Raw genomic sequence first — 20,253 nt, forward strand, 5'->3', positions numbered from 1 at the left:
GGAGTTGAAAGTCCGTGTTGCCCAGCGACAGCCCCAAAACATCACTGCTCTAGAGGAGATCTGCATGGAGGAATGGGCCAAAATACCAGCAACAGTGTGTGAAAACCTTGTGAAGACTTACAGAAAACGTTTGACCTGTGTCATTGCCAACAAAGGGTATATAACAAAGTATTGAGAAACTTTTGTTATTGACCAAATACTTATTTTCCACCATAATTTGCAAATAAATTCATAAAAAATCCTACAATGTGATTTTCTGGAAAAAAAATTCTCATTTTGTCTGTCATAGTTGACGTGTACCTATGATGAAAATTACAGGCCTCTCTCATCTTTTTAAGTGGGAGAACTTGCACAATTGGTGGCTGACTAAATACTTTTTTTCCCCACTGTACATGACGTCAGAGCTCAGTGACTGTGCCTCACAGCTCTGTGTGGGTTTTGACTGACAGCTGTTCTGAATTTGAACACCGCATGACAAGAAGTTTCCCCGATCCCTCCCGCTGATTGGCCAACTGTTGCACATGTTATGTTGTCTGAGTGGGGGAAATTATGTAAATTAAGAGGACTATGTATTTTGAAAGATGAGACGTTGAGGATTATAATAAATACTGCTTTGATGTCATACGTGAGTCCAAATGTGCACTTCACATTTCCATATCATGAAACTCATGTCATATACAGGGTCAACGTTAATGATCACTATGTTCGATGTTCAGTTACAAGATGACATGTTGTCATACCCTGGGTTGTTCTGAACGGAATGAGCCGGTTTGTTTATTGCGAAGAAAATGTTCCGCGGCACATGCACCTGAATGCACTCAGGACTTGTTTCTATGAGCACCAAAAATATGATCTTGTTTCTCTGAATAGCCTTGTGAAAGCCTAACACTGTAAGATCGTATTTTATAACTTAGCTAGTCATGTTGGCAATAGAACAAGCCTTCAAATGATGCCCACCTGACCCAGATTGTGATTTAAAATGGTCCGGTTCTGTATTGCGTAAACAACAACAGTAATTGTGTGATGGCGGGGATGCAGGGTTGTGTTCCAAACAAAACAACTACAAGTGTTCTTACTCTAGTTCCTCAACGGCCCAGCTAGGAGAGCTCAAAACTAAAGCTCCTTATAGTTGAAGACTCTTCTTTGAGTCATAAAAGTACATTGAAATGACTTAGGAACTGTGCACACTTTGGAGAGGTGTGGCCACTTGGAGACACCAGTTAGTCTGCTCACTCAAACCCTTGGCATTTTTTTGTCTTATGTTACGCATCTACAGCACCCCACATTTTCCAGGAATAGTCTTCTCATGTTACTTAATGTTTTCAGAGTATTTTCAGATTTCGTTATCAACAAATGCTGTGAAAAGTACAGTAAATGTAAAATGCACATCAAATCAACAGTGTAATGTTTGGATCCAGTCTTGTGTCAGGTGACCTGTTGTGTCCACACCTTGGGTCTAATCATTTCCCCCATAATCTCCAAACTGTTCCCTTTTAATTGCTACCATGATTATGCTTTTCATATTTCTTCTGTAAGAAACATTTCAATGTAGCCCTATCCATATAGGCCAGCGGTCACCAGTGGAAAGGGCTAACAAAAGGAACATCTCAATAGGTGGTCCAGCTATGTCATGACATCACAAGTGGGCCGTTTCTCTACTGCTCCTCAAGCAAAGGGGGGGGGGGGGGGGGGCTGATGACATCACAGATTCCCATCAGACCAACTCCCTGAACGCCCTACTCCGCGGTTCCCCCACTGGCGGCCCGCGGGTGGTTTTATTTGGCCCCCCAAGTTTTCTGTGCCAAAAAAAAAAAAGAAGTTCATTGTTGGACATAAACACAAGGAAATCGGCTCCGCGTGATTTCAATTTAAGAAATCTGTTCCCAACTAGGCCTACTCCCACGCATTATATAGAGGCGTGATCGTAAACAAGGTTTGAAGTGATTATGTTTTATTCAAACATTATATCTGTTAGGGCTTCTTACAGTCAGTTTGCCGTCTACAAATTATTTGTAATTCTGTTCCGTGGGTCTAGTTGATGGCCCTACTCCTTAAAGTTTGCAATTCTAAGTAAGGTAGCCAAATGTTTGATTTTCTCACAGAGGCGTCATAAGATTTAGCACTAACTAACTTTTTTTTGTGATGGATTAACATTCCTTCCTTATCATATTTTTTTACAAATTAAAATAGTTGTGGTCACACGCAGGGGTGCTTAGGCATTCTGGCAGTTTGACCATTAAACATATTTCTACATAATAAACATTGTGGGGTTTCTAACACACATTAAAACAAAAAACGACTCCCTTTCCTATAAAGATGGATGTTTTTCTCAGATTGTTTAATCTCTTTGCACCCCTGCCCCCTAGCTTCTGGGAAACCGTTTTTTTTTTATGCTGACATATATTAACCCTGAGCTAATGTGCTTTCACATCTGAGAAGAGGGCCATGTTCAGCATGGAGAAAACATTTAGAAAAGTAGCAAAACAGGGAGACACTATCTGAAATATTCTGAAAAGAACACAGATTTTCGGTTTACACTACTGACCATTAACCAGTTGTATGGATCTTACCCCATCACTGTTTATGAGGAGGTAGATTAACAGGATGTAGTAAATGGTGGGTCAGTGTTTGTGTTCATCTGTGATTTTTATGGCCTTCAATTAAGCATGTGTAAGACACTCGGAAGTGGAAGGCTGCCAGCACATGAACAGTAAATCAGACCTAACCTTTTTCTACTGTACACTACTACGTTTCGTTACATATCGACATGACGCACGAGGACACCTTCCTGCTGTAAACACCTGGGGTTTGAGCTGGACCACCTGGTTTGGGTGTGTGTCTGTGTGTTGTGATATAACGTGTGCCATAGGGTTCAGGATTTGCAATAGACGCCAATCCACATAACTAATCTGTATCTGAAAAAGGGGACCTACCGCAGTCCTACCTTTGTTCCCTGCGAGAACACTGAAACGCTCAGGCTCACAGTGGGATTTGGACGCTAGGCTGAATTGGACAGAGTCTGACATTCCTTCTCCCTACCGACTCCTCTCTGTATCACATCTCAGACACAAAGCATCAGAGGGTCAGTTACATTATTACAACACGTACACAATGACAAGTTGTACTGTGAAAGCTGCCAATACTGGCTCTGAAGAACAGCTCTGATGATACATTATAATTTGACAGAAATATCCATGGTGTTGTATTGACCTCAGTCATTCAGTATATTTATGTAGGGCATTATTTCTGGGCAGGCCACTGCAGCAAGCTGAAACCATTCCAGGACAATCCTAGCCTTGTAGCATGGGGCATTATCCTGCTGAAGAAAAAAAATCATTTTGCAGATGGATACACTGCTGCCATGAAGGGGTGGATCTGATTGGCAACGATGTTTAGATATCCTGTGACATTCAAATATCGCTCCACTTTTCTCAAGGGGCCCAATGTATTGAAAACACATTTTTTTTTTTTTTTTTTTTTGTAGTCATTTAGCAGACGCTCTTATCCAGAGCGACTTACAGGAGCAATTAGGGTTAAGTGCCTTGCTCAAGGGCACATCGACAGATTTTTCACCTAGTCGGCTCGGGGATTAGAACCAGCGACCTTTCGGTTACTGGCACAACGCTCTTACCCACTAAGCTACCTGCCGCCCACATCACACCACCAGCCTGCAATGTTGCCACGCAGAATGATGGATGCATGTCCTCCCATCAGCATGAAACAGCAGGGACCGGGATTCATCAGACCAGGCAATGTTTTTCCAATTCTCCATTGTCCAATGTTTTCATTCCTTAGCCCTCTGCAACCGCAGTTTCTTGTTTTTTTTTATGAAAGAAGCGGAATTCTAAGGTCGTTGGCTGCCACATCCCATTTGTGTCAAGGTACGACGACTTGTGCATTCTTTGAGCACCAGTGTTGCACTGGACTGTCAGTCGACTAACTGCAGCCCGTCTGTTGCTCTGCACAATTTGTGTCAGCCTCCCTTTGTCCTCTTTCATCAATTACCCGTTTTCGACCACTGGCCTGCTGATTGCTGGATGTCCTTCGGGTGGTGGACCATTGTTGATACACACAGGAAACTGTTGAGCGTGAAATACCCAGCAGCGTTGCAGTTCTTGACACAAACAGGTGTGCCTGCTCCTACCACCATACTCCGTTCAAAGGCACTTAAATCTTTTGTCTTGCCCATTCACCCTCTGAATGGCACACAAAACAATCCATGTCTCAATTGTCTCATGTCTTAAAAATCCTTCTTTAACCCGTCTCCTCCCCCCTTCATCTACACTGGTTGAAGTGGATTTAAAATGTGACATCAATAAGGGATCATAGCTTCCACCTGGAATCACCAGGCCAGTCTATTGTCATGGAAACAGGAGATGCTCCTAATGATTTGTACACTATTTGCTAATATTGCAAACTCAAATGAGTCATGGAGACATTTCTTGTTCTCTGAAATAAGGTCTTACTACAACAGTCTACTGCGGGTTTGGCAATACCTCGTTTCAGAATGACTAACTGTATTTATGGCTGTACAAAAGGAGAACACTCACTTCATTTTAGTTTTCAGTGACTGGCTACGTAGGGACTCTAATGAACTCTTGAGACGTTCAGTAAAAGTGTCTGGCTCAGAAAAATAGCATTTCTATCTATAACGGGCTTAGAGTGTGCCAAAAAAGACATTCCACCTGTTACGCATTCCATGTTTGATATATCACCAGAGGGAAGGGACTGAATGTTCAACAAGTTATAGAGCTAATAGCCTGGTGAGCCTAGTCCATAATATTTCGAGATTCATGTTATTATGCACTAAAAAACGAGGTAGTACATTTATCACAGCAAAATCATAGATCACCCCTGTGACAGTCTGCAACCCAAATGGCACCCTATTCCCAATATATATATATATATATATATAGTACACTACTTTTGACTAAGGCTATGGTCAAAATTAGTGCACTATGTAGGGAATAGGGTTCCATTTGTGCCCATTGGGCTCTGCTCAAAAGAAGTGCACTACAGTATGTAACCCTGGTCAAAAGTCGTGCATTATATAAGGAATAGGGTGCCATTTGTGACACAGACTCAATGTTAAGTCAGAGCAGACGTTGGGACATCAGTCATTAACACTGTAGAGAACACAATTTAGTGGTCACAGATAGCGACCGCACGCACGTCGTAGATCGTAGATAACCACAAACATAGTTGGACAAACACAAGAGAACTCACACATAGGCTTGGTTGGGTAATGACCCACATTTATGTCAAACAGACCAGACACAGAGACAAGGCATTCCAGGAATAGTTGTTGCCAGGTACTGAAGCAATATTCTGCCCCAGGCAGCATAAATTCTGAACAATCCACACACGGGGCACAGACGTCAATTCGGCGTCTATTCCAAGTTGGTTCAACGTACATTTCATTGAAATGACGTGGAAGCGATGTTGATTAAGCCAGTGTGTACCGGGGTAGCACTAGCCAACATAAATCTAGATTATATCATTAGTATTTTAATAAAGTAGTTATGACCTGCTTTTTTAACATAGAAATGATAGGTATTTAATGTATTTTCTTGCTTGATCATGTGACATGACATATACAATTGTCCTTGAAATAGAAGCCAGGGGCCTCCCGAGTGGTGCAGTGGTCTAAGGCACTGCATCGCAGTGCTAGCTGTGCCACTAGAGACCCCGGCCGTGACCGGGAGACCCATGGGGTCGTCCAGGGTTTGGCCGGCAGGGATGTTCTTGTCCCATCGCTCACTAGTGACTCCTGTGGTGGGTCGGGCGCAGTGCACGCTGACTCGGTCGCCAGGTGTACGGTTTAAGCGGTGTCAATGTGTCAAGAAGCATTGCGGCTTGGTTCGAGCTTCGCCTCTCCCGTGTCCGTACGGGAGTTGCAGCGATGGGACAAGACTGTAACTACCAATTGGATACCACGAAAAAGGGGGTAAAAAAACAACAAATTGATGCCAGGTTTGTGTGCCGACCATTTACACTGATGGCTTGACAGTGGTGTAGAGTACTTAAGTAAAATGTACTTTAAAGTACTACTTAAGTTGTTTTTTGGGGGTATCTGTACTCTACTATTTATATTTTTGACAACTTTTACATTTAATGTACTACATTCCTAAAGCAAATAATATGCTTTTTGCTCCATACATTTTCCGTGACACCCAAAAGTAGTTGTTACATTTCGAATGCTTAGCAGGACAGGAAAATTGTCCAATTTACGCACTTATCAAGAGAACATTCCTGGTCATTCCTACGGCCTCTGATCTGGCAGATTCACTAAACAACACACGCTTCATTTGTAAATGATGTCTGAGTGTTGGATTGTTCCCCTGGCTATCCGTAAATAAAAAAAATAAAAAACGTGCTATCTTGTTTGCTTAATATAAGGAATGTGAAATGATTTATACTTTTACTTTTGATACTTAAGTATATTTAAAACCCAATATTTTTAGACTTTTACTGAAGTAGTATTTTACTGGGTGACTTTCACTTTTACTTGAGTCATTTTCTATTAAGGTATCTTTACTTTTACTCAAGTATGAGATTTGGGTATTTTTTCCACCACTGTGACTTGAGACTCCAAAATGTTTGTAAAAAATAAACAATAAAACAAAACAAAAATGTTGGACTCAAGCCATCATCAGTGTAAATGGTCGACACACAAACCTGGCTTCTAGGATAATCGCATATGTCACATGATCAAGCAAGAGAAGACATCAAATACCATTATAAACCAGGTGGTTCGAGCCCTGAATGCTGATTGGCTGAAAGCCGTGGTATATCAGACCTTATACCATGGGTATGATAAAAATTACTATTTACTACTCTAATTATGTTGGTAACCAGTTTATAATAGCAATAAGGCACCTCAGGAGTTTGTGGTATATGGCCAATATATCACGGCTAAGGGCTGTATCCAGGCACTCCACGTTATGTCGTGCACAAGAACAGCCATTAGCCGTGGTATATTGGCCATATACCACAAATCCCAGAGGTTCCTTATTGTTTAATTATATCATTTCTATGTAAAAACGAGGGAGGGTTATTCTAAATACTTCCTGTGTGTGACAGCATGGACTAAAGGTGGCCATTTACAATTCAAATCAGAGGTGTGCACTGGGAAAAAAATCTCTTAAAAGAAATTGTTTGGATATGTTTGTTTAGGCACATTTTTCTCTCTTCAAATCCAAAAACAACCAAGAAAATGTACATCCTAATCATACTACGGTGATATGCATGAATCTCCCTAATAAAACAAATGAATAATAACAACGTACCTTTATGTTGCTGAACACTGATCTTGGTTTCTTCATATCTTTGGCACAAATCTCCATTTGCTGTGAAGAGTAAAAGGTATCCAGAGAAGAGAGAGAGTCCAGTCCAGTAGAACTCAGCTGTTGAAAGTGGGTGGGGGGGGGAAATTAGTGAGTGAGTCTCTCCGTGTTGAAGTCAGGGGTCTGTCTCTATCTCTCTGTCTGTCCCACAGTCTTCTACACTGGTGAGTCTCAATGAGCTTTTTTTTTATGGCTCACAGTGATGTAATGAGTCAGCCCACAACTCCACGCGCACAATGTTTTTGAACGTTAATGATGAAAGCCCATATTTTTTACATGACCTGTTTTATACGCTGTGCAGTGATTGTTTTTTACTCAACGATAAGAAATGAATGATGTAATTGTTTAGACAAACATCTAATAAACAAGTAGAGGTCTACACAAACACAGTCAATATGTTTAACTAATTAATACTGTATCGAAATTATTTTCAATAGAAGTTGACCACCCAACAAAAGTTCCTTTAACAGTTCAGCATCTCAAAAAGTTGGACAATAGTTTTATTTTATTTTTTATAGCCATAATTAAACATAACTTTGCGGATATGATACGTCGGTGAAAAGTATCGGTCTAGCGCCGACAGACATAACCAATCTGTTACATGATGACCTCATGTCATCAATGCGGATGACGAATTAGGAACGTTATTTGTCAACCATACTGCCCCCAAATACCCTCGAAGGTGAGACAGATCCACACAGACACACAGACACACACACACACAACCTCCCTCCCTCCATTCTTGACGGACATCCAACAGGTGGTTCCAATGGTAATAGGTGTTCTTCTGATAAATCACACACAAGCCTTATAAATCACTGTTTGAAAAGAAAAAAAGTGTGTCATTATTCCAACAAAGCCAGTTAAAGGCTTAGCAGCTGCACACAGTGGGAACCGTTACAAAGGTGAAGCCCAAGAAGAAAAGGGTGAGCGCATAGATTTATAGTTTTTCAACGTACACTGGTAGGTTAGAAAATATTCACATCAAATGAGGCTTTACTTCGACCTTGATTGACCTTTTGTTACTGCTGTTATAAAACACTAGGACAGACTGAACAGGTGAATCCAGGTGAAAGCTACGATGACTTATTGATGTCACTTGTTAAATCCACTTCAATCAGTGTAGATGAAGGGGAGGAGACAGGTTAAAAAAGGATTTTTAAAGCCTTGAGACAATTGAAAAATGGATTGTGTATGTGTGCCATTCAGAGGGTGAATGGGCAAGACAAAAGATTTAAGTGTCTTTGAACGGGGTATGGTAGTAGGTGCCAGGCGCACCGGTTTGTGTCAAGAACTGCAACGCTGCTGGATTTTTCACGTTCAACAGTTTCCCGTGTGTATCAACAATGGTCCATCACCCAAAGGACATCCAACCAATTTGACACAACTGTGGGAAGCATTGGAGTCAGCATGGGCCAGCAACCCTGTGGAACGCTATCAACACCTTGGAGAGTCCATGCCCCGATGAATTCAGACAAATCAATATTAGGAAGGTGTCATAGCTTCAATTGTCTCAAGGCTTTAAAAATCCTTCTTTAACCTGTCTCCTCCCCTTCATCTACACTGATTGGAGTGGATTTAACAGGTGACATCAATAAGGGATCACAGCTTTCACCTGGATTCACCTGGTCAGTCTGTCCTAGTGTTTTATAACAGCAGTAACAAAAGGTCAATCAAGGTCGAAGTAACGCCTCGTATTTTCTAACCTGCCAGTGTACATTGACCAACTAGAAATCTTTGATGGTGGTGTTGATGTATTGTGTTCTATGTGCTTGGTTTCTCTGACAAGTTTACTGACTTGGAGCGGCATGAGGCGTCTTATGGTCTTTGCAGCATCATCAACATCAATCTCAAGGGAGTGATAGGGGAGTCTTTGCCTCTGCATTGCTTGATGTTTGGGGTTTTGGTATCTGTGAGATTTTTTAAAACATTTTTAGTCATTTAGCAGACGCTCTTATCCAGAGTGACTTACAGTTAGTGAGTGCATACATTTTTCATACTGGCCCCCCGTGGGAAACGAACCCACAACCCAAAATATGATTGATTGATTGATTGATTGATTGATTGATTGATTGATTGAGAGAGTAGGCGAGAGATTAGTGCAAGGTTCTTCTACACGTTCCCAATCAAAGAGGAAACAGGAACATTCTGCCTGTCACCAGTTGGCCATGGAGTTTGCCCCTTTACTCACAAAGGCATAGGACATTCTGGTCTGTTGCAGTACATAGGACATTCTAGTCTGTTGCAGTACATAGGACATTCTGGTCTGTTGCAGTACATATGACATTCTGGTCTGTTGCAGTACATATGACATTCTGGTGTGTTGCAGTACATAGGACATTCTAGTGTGTTGCAGTACATAGGACATTCTGGTCTGTTGCAGTACATAGGACATTTTAGTCTGTTGCAGTACATAGGACATTCTGGTATGTTGCAGTACATATGACATTCTAGTCTGTTGCAGTACATATGACATTCTAGTCTGTTGCAGTACATATGACATTCTAGTCTGTTGCAGTACATAGGACATTCTAGTCTGTTGCAGTACATAGGACATTCTAGTCTGTTGCAGTACATAGGACATTCTAGTATGTTGCAGTACATAGGACATTCTGGTATCTTGCAGTACATAGGGCATTCTAGTATGTTGCAGTACATATGACATTCTAGTATGTTGCAGTACATATGACATTCTAGTCTGTTGCAGTACATAGGACATTCTGGTCTGTTGCAGTACATAGGACATTCTGGTCTGTTGCAGTACATATGACATTCTGGTATGTTGCAGTACATAGGACATTCTAGTCTGTTGCAGTACATATGACATTCTAGTCTGTTGCAGTACATATGACATTCTAGTCTGTTGCAGTACATATGACATTCTAGTCTGTTGCAGTACATATTACATTCTAGTCTGTTGCAGTACATATGACATTCTAGTCTGTTGCAGTACATAGGACATTCTAGTCTGTTGCAGTACATAGGACATTCTAGTCTGTTGCAGTACATAGGACATTCTAGTATGTTGCAGTACATAGGACATTCTGGTCTCTTGCAGTACATAGGGCATTCTAGTATGTTGCAGTACATATGACATTCTAGTCTATTGCAGTACATATGACATTCTAGTCTGTTGCAGTACATAGGACATTCTAGTCTGTTGCAGTACATATGGCATTCTAGTCTGTTGCAGTACATATGACATTCTAGTATGTTGCAGTACATAGGACATTCTAGTCTGTCGCAGTACATATTACATTCTAGTCTGTTGCAGTACATATGACATTCTAGTCTGTTAGAGTACATAGGACATTCTAGTCTGTTGCAGTACATAGGACATTCTGGTCTCTTGCAGTACATAGGGCATTCTAGTATGTTGCAGTACATAGGACATTCTAGTGTGTTGCAGTACATAGGACATTCTGATATGTTGCAGTACATAGGACATTCTAGTCTGTTGCAGTACATATGACATTCTAGTATGTTGCAGTACATAGGACATTCTGGTCTGTTGCAGTACATAGAACATTCTAGTCTGTTGCAGTACATAGGACATTCTGGTCTGTTGCAGTACATAGGAGATTCTGGTATGTTGCAGTACATATAACATTCTAGTCTGTTGCAGTACATAGGACATTCTAGTATGTTGCAGTACATAGGACATTCTGGTCTCTTGCAGTACATAGGACATTCTAGTATGTTGCAGTACATAGGACATTCTAGTGTGTTGCAGTACATAGGACATTCTAGTGTGTTGCAGTACATATGACATTCTGGTATGTTGCAGTACATAGGACATTCTAGTCTGTTGCAGTACATATGACATTCTAGTATGTTGCAGTACATAGGACATTCTAGTGTGTTGCAGTACATAGAACATTCTAGTCTGTTGCAGTACATATGACATTCTAGTCTGTTGCAGTACATAGGACATTCTGGTCTGTTGCAGTACATAGAACATTCTAGTCTGTTGCAGTACATAGGAGATTCTGGTATGTTGCAGTACATAGAACATTCTAGTGTGTTGCAGTACATAGGACATTCTGGTATGTTGCAGTACATAGGACATTCTAGTCTGTTGCAGTACATATGACATTCTAGTCTGTTGCAGTACATATGACATTCTAGTATGTTGCAGTACATAGGACATTCTAGTGTGTTGCAGTACATAGAACATTCTAGTCTGTTGCAGTACATATGACATTCTAGTCTGTTGCAGTACATAGGACATTCTGGTCTGTTGCAGTACATAGAACATTCTAGTCTGTTGCAGTACATAGGACATTCTGGTCTGTTGCAGTACATAGGAGATTCTGGTATGTTGCAGTACATAGAACATTCTAGTCTGTTGCAGTACATAGGACATTCTAGTCTGTTGCAGTACATAGGACATTCTGGTCTCTTGCAGTACATAGAACATTCTAGTCTGTTGCAGTACTATGTTGCAGTACATAGGACATTCTAGTGTGTTGCAGTACATAGGACATTCTAGTGTGTTGCAGTACATAGGACATTCTGGTATGTTGCAGTACATAGGACATTCTAGTCTGTTGCAGTACATATGACATTCTAGTATGTTGCAGTACATAGGACATTCTAGTGTGTTGCAGTACATAGAACATTCTAGTCTGTTGCAGTACATATGACATTCTAGTCTGTTGCAGTACATAGGACATTCTGGTCTGTTGCAGTACATAGAACATTCTAGTCTGTTGCAGTACATAGGACATTCTGGTCTGTTGCAGTACATAGGAGATTATGGTATGTTGCAGTACATAGAACATTCTAGTCTGTTGCAGTACATAGGACATTCTGGTCTCTTGCAGTACATAGGACATTCTAGTATGTTGCAGTACATATGACATTCTAGTATGTTGCAGTACATAGGACATTCTAGTGTGTTGCAGTACATAGGACATTCTGGTATGTTGCAGTACATAGGACATTCTAGTCTGTTGCAGTACATATGACATTCTAGTATGTTGCAGTACATAGGACATTCTAGTGTGTTGCAGTACATAGAACATTCTAGTCTGTTGCAGTACATAGAACATTCTAGTCTGTTTCAGTACATATGACATTCTAGTCTGTTGCAGTACATAGGACATTCTGGTCTGTTGCAGTACATAGAACATTCTAGTCTGTTGCAGTACATAGGACATTCTGGTCTGTTGCAGTACATAGAAGATTCTGGTATGTTGCAGTACATAGAACATTCTAGTCTGTTGCAGTACATAGGACATTCTAGTCTGTTGCAGTACATAGGACATTCTGGTCTCTTGCAGTACATAGGACATTCTAGTATGTTGCAGTACATAGGACATTCTAGTGTGTTGCAGTACATAGGACATTCTAGTGTGTTGCAGTACATAGGACATTCTGGTATGTTGCAGTACATAGGACATTCTAGTCTGTTGCAGTACATATGACATTCTAGTGTGTTGCAGTACATAGGACATTCTAGTGTGTTGCAGTACATAGAACATTCTAGTCTGTTGCAGTACATATGACATTCTAGTGTGTTGCAGTACATAGGACATTCTGGTCTGTTGCAGTACATAGAACATTCTAGTATGTTGCAGTACATAGGACATTCTGGTCTGTTGCAGTACATAGGAGATTCTGGTATGTTGCAGTACATAGAACATTCTAGTCTGTTGCAGTACATAGGACATTCTAGTCTGTTGCAGTACATAGGACATTCTAGTCTGTTGCAGTACATAGGACATTCTAGTCTGTTGCAGTACATAGGACATTCTAGTCTGTTGCAGTACATAGGACATTCTGGCCATTCCATTAGAAGAAACAGAGCAACACTGTGACCAGGACCCCTTTAGGTACACCATGTTCACATGCATCACATTATCATCTGAAACTATTCCTAAAAATATTTTGTCCTTAAAGACTCACTCCAGCTATTTTAGAACTTTTCCTGTTGAAAAACAATATCCCACGTATAAATACAGTAATGTACACATACTTAAGGGTAAAAAAATTAGTTGAGTAAAATAGTTTTTTTTTAAACAACTGCACATTTCAAGGAGTTAGTCTGACGGTGCCCTCTGGTGATATCCGCCTCCCCCCTTGAAAGATGGGTCTTTGTCTGTCATACAGCCGGGGAACAATGCCATTGTCAATCCATACAGGGTAAGCATCTGAAATGGCACCCTATTCCCTATATAATGCCCTATATTTGACCAGGGCCCATATGGAACAGGGTGCAATTTCAGACCCACAGATGTGTAAACCATAAGGGATCTATGGTTGGAATTCTGACATACCAACATGTTCATCTTTTCATGATATTCTTGGTTATTGTAACTGTTCAGTACGCAACACTTTACTTACAGCCTGCAGGTATAATGTTTAATAACGCGTTAGAAGCATTTCAGCCTTTCTAAATCTTTATAAAAGTCTCTAAACTCCAGTAGTAACGCACGCCCTAAGCCCGTTGTGGTTATCAATCCCTGTGATTATAATTCTGATTGGTTCTGGCTGTGAAACGGTGAAAGCACTGCTATGCTACTGCACAGTAAAGCTTTATTGCCGTGTTCAGGAAACGTATGAAGCACAGCGTAGATCCTGCCAATCAGACTCATTTCCTCCTCCTGCACTTCAAAACAGGCAAACCATGAAGAACTGAGTCCCGAACGGCACCATATGCCATTAGGGAGGAATTCCCACCCGAGTTAAATGGAACGTAATTCCCTTTTTAATGAACTGTTCTCTCTCTCTGCGTATTCTGACCTTTAAAGCATGAGAACAGCATGCTAGTCACCCGCTATTTGTATATAAGTGGAGATCGAATTACTGATGGTGTGGCGGAGGTGTGTCTACAGATACACTGTATTCTGACCTTTAATTAATTCCCTCATAACTCCAGCACCTTTACTCGCGATGACCCAATGAATAAGGTTGAGCAACATCCATGCTGAACAAAAATAAATGCAACAATTTCAAAGACTTTAATGAGTTACAGTTCATAGAAGGAAATCAATCAATTGAAATAAATTCATTAGGCACCTTCTCTATGGATTTCACATGACTGTGCAGGGGCACAGCCATAGCTGGGCCTGGGAGGGCATAGGCCCACCAATCAGAATACGTTTTTCCCCACAAAAGGGCTTTATTAAAGACAGAAATACCCCTCAGCACCACCCCTCCCCCTCATCAGGTATAGAAGCTGGACGTGGAGGCCCTGGGCTGGCGTGGTTACACGTGGTCTGCGGTTGTGAGGTTGGTTGGATGTACTGTCAAATGATCTAAAACGACTTTGGAGGCAGCTTACGGTAGAGAAATTAACATTCAATTATCTGGCAACAGCTCTGGTGGACATTCCTGCAGTCAGCATGCCAACTGCACGCTCCCTCAAAATTTGAGACATCTGTGGCATTGTGTTGTGGGACAAAACCGCACATTTTAAAGTGGCCTTTTGTCCCCAGCACAAGGTGCACCTGTGTAATGATCATGCTGTTTAATCAGCTTCTTGATATGCCACAACTTGTGAGGTGGATGGATGATCTTGGCAAAGGAGAAATGCTCACTAACAGCGATGTTGGGGCACCAACAGCTCAGTTGTAGTCCTCCTGTAGCTCAGTTGGTAGAGCATGGGCGCTTGCAACGCCAGGGTTGTGGGTTCGATTCCCACGGGGGGCCAGTACGAATGAAAATGTATGCACTCTACTGTAAGTCACTCTGGATAAGAGCGTCTGCTAAATGACTGAAATGTAATTGTAAACAAATTTGTGCACAACATTTGAGAGAAATTAGCTTTTTGTGCGTAAGGAAAATTTCTGGGATCTTTTATTTTTTTTCCGATAGAAATAACATCATTCTCCACACACTGTAATTTACAACTTGTTAAGAGATATTGATAAGAGCTGGGTAAATTAGTAATCTGTTTGGATAAGGGAATTGTAAATATACATGACACTTGTTTTAGACCTATTTTACCTTCTGACCGCTGGAGACACACGTGAAACCTGTCACATGGCAGCAAACTGAAGCATATCAACATATCACCTTTTCCACAGTGAAGTCTATGAAACGCTGGTCTTGCCACTTGGGATGAAATGTGGAGACCCGAAGCTATAGGCTTCTGAAGCCAATGCGCAAATGACAGTACAGCGCGCTAACAGTTGGTCAGCAAGTGGGAGGGTTTTCAGCGGTTGAACAAAAATGTATTCAGCGCGCGCTAGGGAACCACGCTTACAAAGCCTGTTACACACCTCCATAAAGGTAAGTCTGAATACCAACTACTGAGAAGTGCGTAGGAAAGGCGTAAATGTCCTAAGTCTGAATCGGGCCCTTTAGTGCACTACTTCAGACCAGAGACCCGAAGGGCCCTAAAGTAGCACACTATAAAGGGAAAAAGGTGTAATTTAAGAGTAAATAAAACGAGTCAAACTACATATTAAAACAGACCACATGAATAAGAAAATGAAAAGCCTGTTTTTTTTCCAAGGGTCCTGTTTAATTTGTAGGAATTCAGTTTACAGAATGAGCACCCTTTAATTCAACATAGCAGTGATCATGACGACAAATCGTCCAGATTTTAGATGTGAAAATAACACGAGGCCATGTTGCTGCCAGGTTGGCGTGATTTTGCTCTGGTCCAGGGCATTACGTGCTGCTTGCTCATGCTGAAGGCCATAATGTTGCCAGGTTGGCAGTTATTCGGATTTTCACAGTGATTAGTGTTGTAGTATAAATTCATGTTTTCTCATTCTCAAAACAGCATGTTTGGCAACTGGGTTTTGTTCTGACAGAACAGTCGAAGTCAAAAACACAGAATAATAATAATAATAATAATAACGTTAGATATTCATTCCCCAGATATTTGTGAGATTGGAATTGATAGCTGTGATAGTGAACATCCAAAGGACGATGATGGTGGAAGATATAACTCAACCCATTAGCATACATCTCTGAAGTCTGAGGGTATGTAGTGTCCTGTATACAGTCTGTTCAGTCCACACTACTGGCTAAAGAGATGCTGAGGAGGATCATGGGAAGGGGGCGACAATGTCCCCAGCTATGCTAGCGCTCCACCGGCACGTCTCCCAAGGGAAACGAATGTGTAGCACAACGTTCCGTAGGTCCTTCAGTGGAGATCAGCACAGATGAGACGAGAGACAAAACACCACAAGTCATTGGTCCACAAGAAGTACAGCCGATCAGAGCTGCTTAGGCCTCGGAGACTGACCGGACTGACCGTTCCATCCCCCAAACGGGCCTTCTGTACCTACCTTGAGTTTACTATAGCATGACAGAGAGAAAAAGCATCTCTATAGTACACAGACAAAGCTCTATCCGAGTCCCAAATGGCACCCTATTCCCTATATAGTGCACTACTTTTGACCAGAGCCCTATATGGGGCCAATGAAGGGAATAGGGTACCATTTGAGAAGCAGACCCTCTGTCCACTCTGACACCCCGCCACTGTACTGTAAGTTAAAAGAGTCATCCTCTCACTGAAAACAACAGATGTAAAACAAGAAATGTTCATCTCTTCTTCTCTAAGGTACAAACAACTGTAGAAAACAACATATTAGCATGGTGTGTCTTTAAAAAAAACAGGTCCTCAAAGCGTAGTTGTTAGGAAAATGGCGGCGACAGCTTGTTGGCCACGTGGGTCTTTATGAAAGAGAGGGACGTTTTACCAAAACAGTGATGTGTGCAGTGACGTCCTTGTGGGGTCCTCTTTCATAGTGAGGGTATAGGTCTATTCTGGAAGCTAGTGATGCATGCTGGGAAAAATGACGACCTCAGAAAGAGAATCCATGGTACTTGGCTGAGAGAACAGCTTGAAGCCTCCACAAATCCCAGAAATACCAATTATTTCACTTCGACTACGCAATGGAAATGTGATTCAACTACATACAAAAAAAATCTATACTTTACAAAACATTGTCATGATGATGAAAGTCTGTTCTTTCTTTTTAATAAGGCACAAGGTTTGTAAATGTATTCCTCATGGTGATTAGCGCTGTTCAGTAACTCCTGGGCCTGGTCCATACACAAGCCTGGGGGTGGATTTTACACGTATGCCCCCAACGCCGCATGGAACTCAGTCAGACACTGCACCAGCTGCTGGAACTTAGGCCTCTCCTCTGGATCCAGGGCCCAGCAACACGCCATCACTGCAAACCTACACAGACAGACAGAGACAGAGAGAATTAGCTGGGTCAGCAAGTGAATATGCACTCACACAAGCAATTTAAACACTAGCTCATTGCACAGTGTACGTTGAATCAAATAGCACAACATGTACAAAAAAAAAAAAAAAAAAAAACTAGTGATCACATTCCAATATTTGGGAATTGAAGGCTCTCAGTCCCAAGGACATTCAGTACCATGGGTCATCATTCAGTACCATGGGTCATCATTCAGTACCATGGGTCATCAGAGAAACCATAAATAAGAAAACATAACACATCATACTATCATTGGTGCAGTACCTCGGGTCATCATACTATCATTGGTGCAGTGCCTCGGGTCATCATACTATCATTGGTGCAGTGCCTCGGGTCATCATACTATCATTGGTGCAGTGCCTCAATGTATATTCTTCTCTCCTAACCCTTCTCCTCTGGAGGGTCCTATAGTCAACCGTCTCTCCTCTGGAGGGTCCTATAGTCAACCGTCTCTCCTCTGGAGGGTCCTATAGTCAACCGTCTCTCCTCTGGAGGGTCCTATAGTCAACCGTCTCCCCTCTGGAGGGTCCTATAGTCAACCGTCTCTCCTCTGGAGGGTCCTATAGTCAACCGTCTCTCCTCTGGAGGGTCCTATAGTCAACCGTCTCTCCTCTGGAGGGTCCTATAGTCAACTTTCCATGCTGGACAGTCCTTGTGCTTACAGCATGTTGATAACAGAGGGAAGAACGTCCTATAAGAAGCCATCTCTAATTATTATTCTGAAGGGATTGATACAGTTAATGAACAGCTGAAGATTCATGATGAGAGACAAGTCTCATGAGATCCTAAACTCAGCAAAAAAAGAAACATCCCTTTTTCAGGACCCTGTCTTTCAAAGTTAATTCGTAAAAATCCAAATAACTTCACAGATCTTCATTGTAAAGGGTTTAAACACTGTTTCCCATGCTTGTTCAATTAACCATAAACAATGAATGAACATGCTCCTGTGGAACGGTCGTTAAGACACTAACAGCTTTCAGATGGTAGGCAATTAAGGTCACAGTTATGAAAACTTAGGACACTAAAGAGGCCTTTCTACTGACTCTGAAAAACACCAAAAGAAAGATGCCCAGGGTCCCTGCTCATCTGCGTGAACGTGCCTTAGGCATGCTGCAAGGAGGCATGAGGACTGCAGATGTGGCCACGGCAATAAATTGCAATGTCCGTACTGTGAGACGCCTAAGACAGCGCTACAGGGAGACAGGACGGACAGCTGATCGTCCTCGCAGTGGCAGACCACGTGTAACAACACCTGCACAGGATCGGTACATTCGAACATCACACCTGCGGGACAGGTACAGGATGGCAACAACAACTGCCCGAGTTACACCAGGAACGCACAATCCCTCCATCAGTGCTCAGACTGTCCGCAATAGGCTGAGAGAGGCTGGACTGAGGGCTTGTAGGCCTGTTGTAAGGCAGGTCCTCACCAGACATCACTGGCAACAACGTCGCCTTTGGGCACAAACCCACCGTCGCTGGACCAGACAGGACTGGCAAAAAGTGCTCTTCACTGACGAGTCGCAGTTGTGTCTCTCCAGGGGTGATGGTCGGATTCACGTTTATTGTCGGAGGAATGAGCGTTACACCGAGGCCTGTACTCTGGAGCGGGATTGATTTGGAGGTGGAGGATCCGTCATGGTCTGGGGCGGTGTGTCACAGCATCATCGGACTGAGCTTGTTGTCATTGCAGGCAATCTCAACGCAGTGCGTTACAGGGAAGACATCCTCCTCCCTCATGTGGTAACCTTCCTGCAGGCTCATCCTGACATGACCCTCCAGCATGGCAATGCCACCAGCCATACTGCTCGGTCTGTGCGTGATTTCCTGCAAGACAGGAATGTCAGTGTTCTGCCATGGCCAGCGAAGAGCCCGGATCTCAATCCCATTGAGCACGTCTGGGACCAGTTGGATCGGAGGGTGAGGGCTAGGGCCATTCCCCCCAGAAATGTCTGGGAACTTGTAGGTGCCTTGGTGGAAGAGTGGGGTAACATCTCACAGAAAGAACTGGCAAATCTGGTGCAGTCCATGAGGAGGAGATGAACTGCAGTACTTAATGCAGCTGGTGGCCACACCAGATACTGACTGTTACTTTTGATTTTGACCCCCCCTTTGTTCAGGGACACATTATTCAATTTCTGTTAGTCACATGTCTGTGGAACTTGTTCAGTTTATGTCTCAGTTGTTGAATCTTGTTATGTTCATACAAATATTTAAACATGTTAAGTTTGCTGAAAATAAACGCAGTTGACAGTGAGAGGACGTTTCCTTTTTTGCCGAGTTAATATACTGGAAATAGTTAGACCGATAAAAGTGATGATCAAACTTAATCAATTAAAAGACAAAACAGCTTAACTGCCCTAATCAGATTGTACATGAGAACCAGGTGTGTGTGTGTCTCAGTTCAATCGGGAAAGTTGATTGGCCACAGCTTTTCTACCTACAGTTCATCAGGACAGTTGATTGGCCACAGCTTTTCTACCTACAGTTCATCAGGACAGTTGATTGGCCCAACCTTTTCTACCTACAGTTCATCAGGACAGTTGATTGGCCACAGCTTTTCTACCTACAGTTCATCAGGACAGTTGATTGGCCCAACCTTTTCTACCTACAGTTCATCAGGACAGTTGATTGGCCACAGCTTTTCTACCTACAGTTAATCGGGACAGTTGATTGGCGGAGCTTTTCTACTCACAGTTCATCAGGACAGT

At 42.2% G+C, this 20,253-nt stretch overlaps 1 protein-coding gene across 1 annotated transcript in view; it reads right to left on the bottom strand.

The window, feature by feature from the left end:
* Positions 1 to 15,805: 15,805 nt before the first annotated feature.
* The window catches only part of LOC311126743 (tyrosine-protein kinase RYK-like), a 101,928-nt gene continuing 97,480 nt past the window's right edge, over positions 15,806 to 20,253 (bottom strand). Inside the window, exons 13-14 of the mRNA XM_084200731.1 lie at positions 20,238 to 20,253; positions 15,806 to 17,496 (exon numbers count right to left, since the gene is read on the bottom strand). The exon at positions 20,238 to 20,253 is cut by the window's right edge and continues 121 nt beyond it. Coding sequence (XP_084056857.1) covers positions 17,385 to 17,496; positions 20,238 to 20,253 — 128 coding nt within the window. The 3' untranslated portion in view covers positions 15,806 to 17,384. The remainder of the gene's footprint in view (positions 17,497 to 20,237) is intronic.

Source organism: Coregonus lavaretus (genome assembly GCF_964263955.1).
Source record: "Coregonus lavaretus genome assembly, contig: HAP1_SCAFFOLD_1114, whole genome shotgun sequence".
NCBI lineage: Eukaryota > Metazoa > Chordata > Actinopteri > Salmoniformes > Salmonidae > Coregonus > Coregonus lavaretus.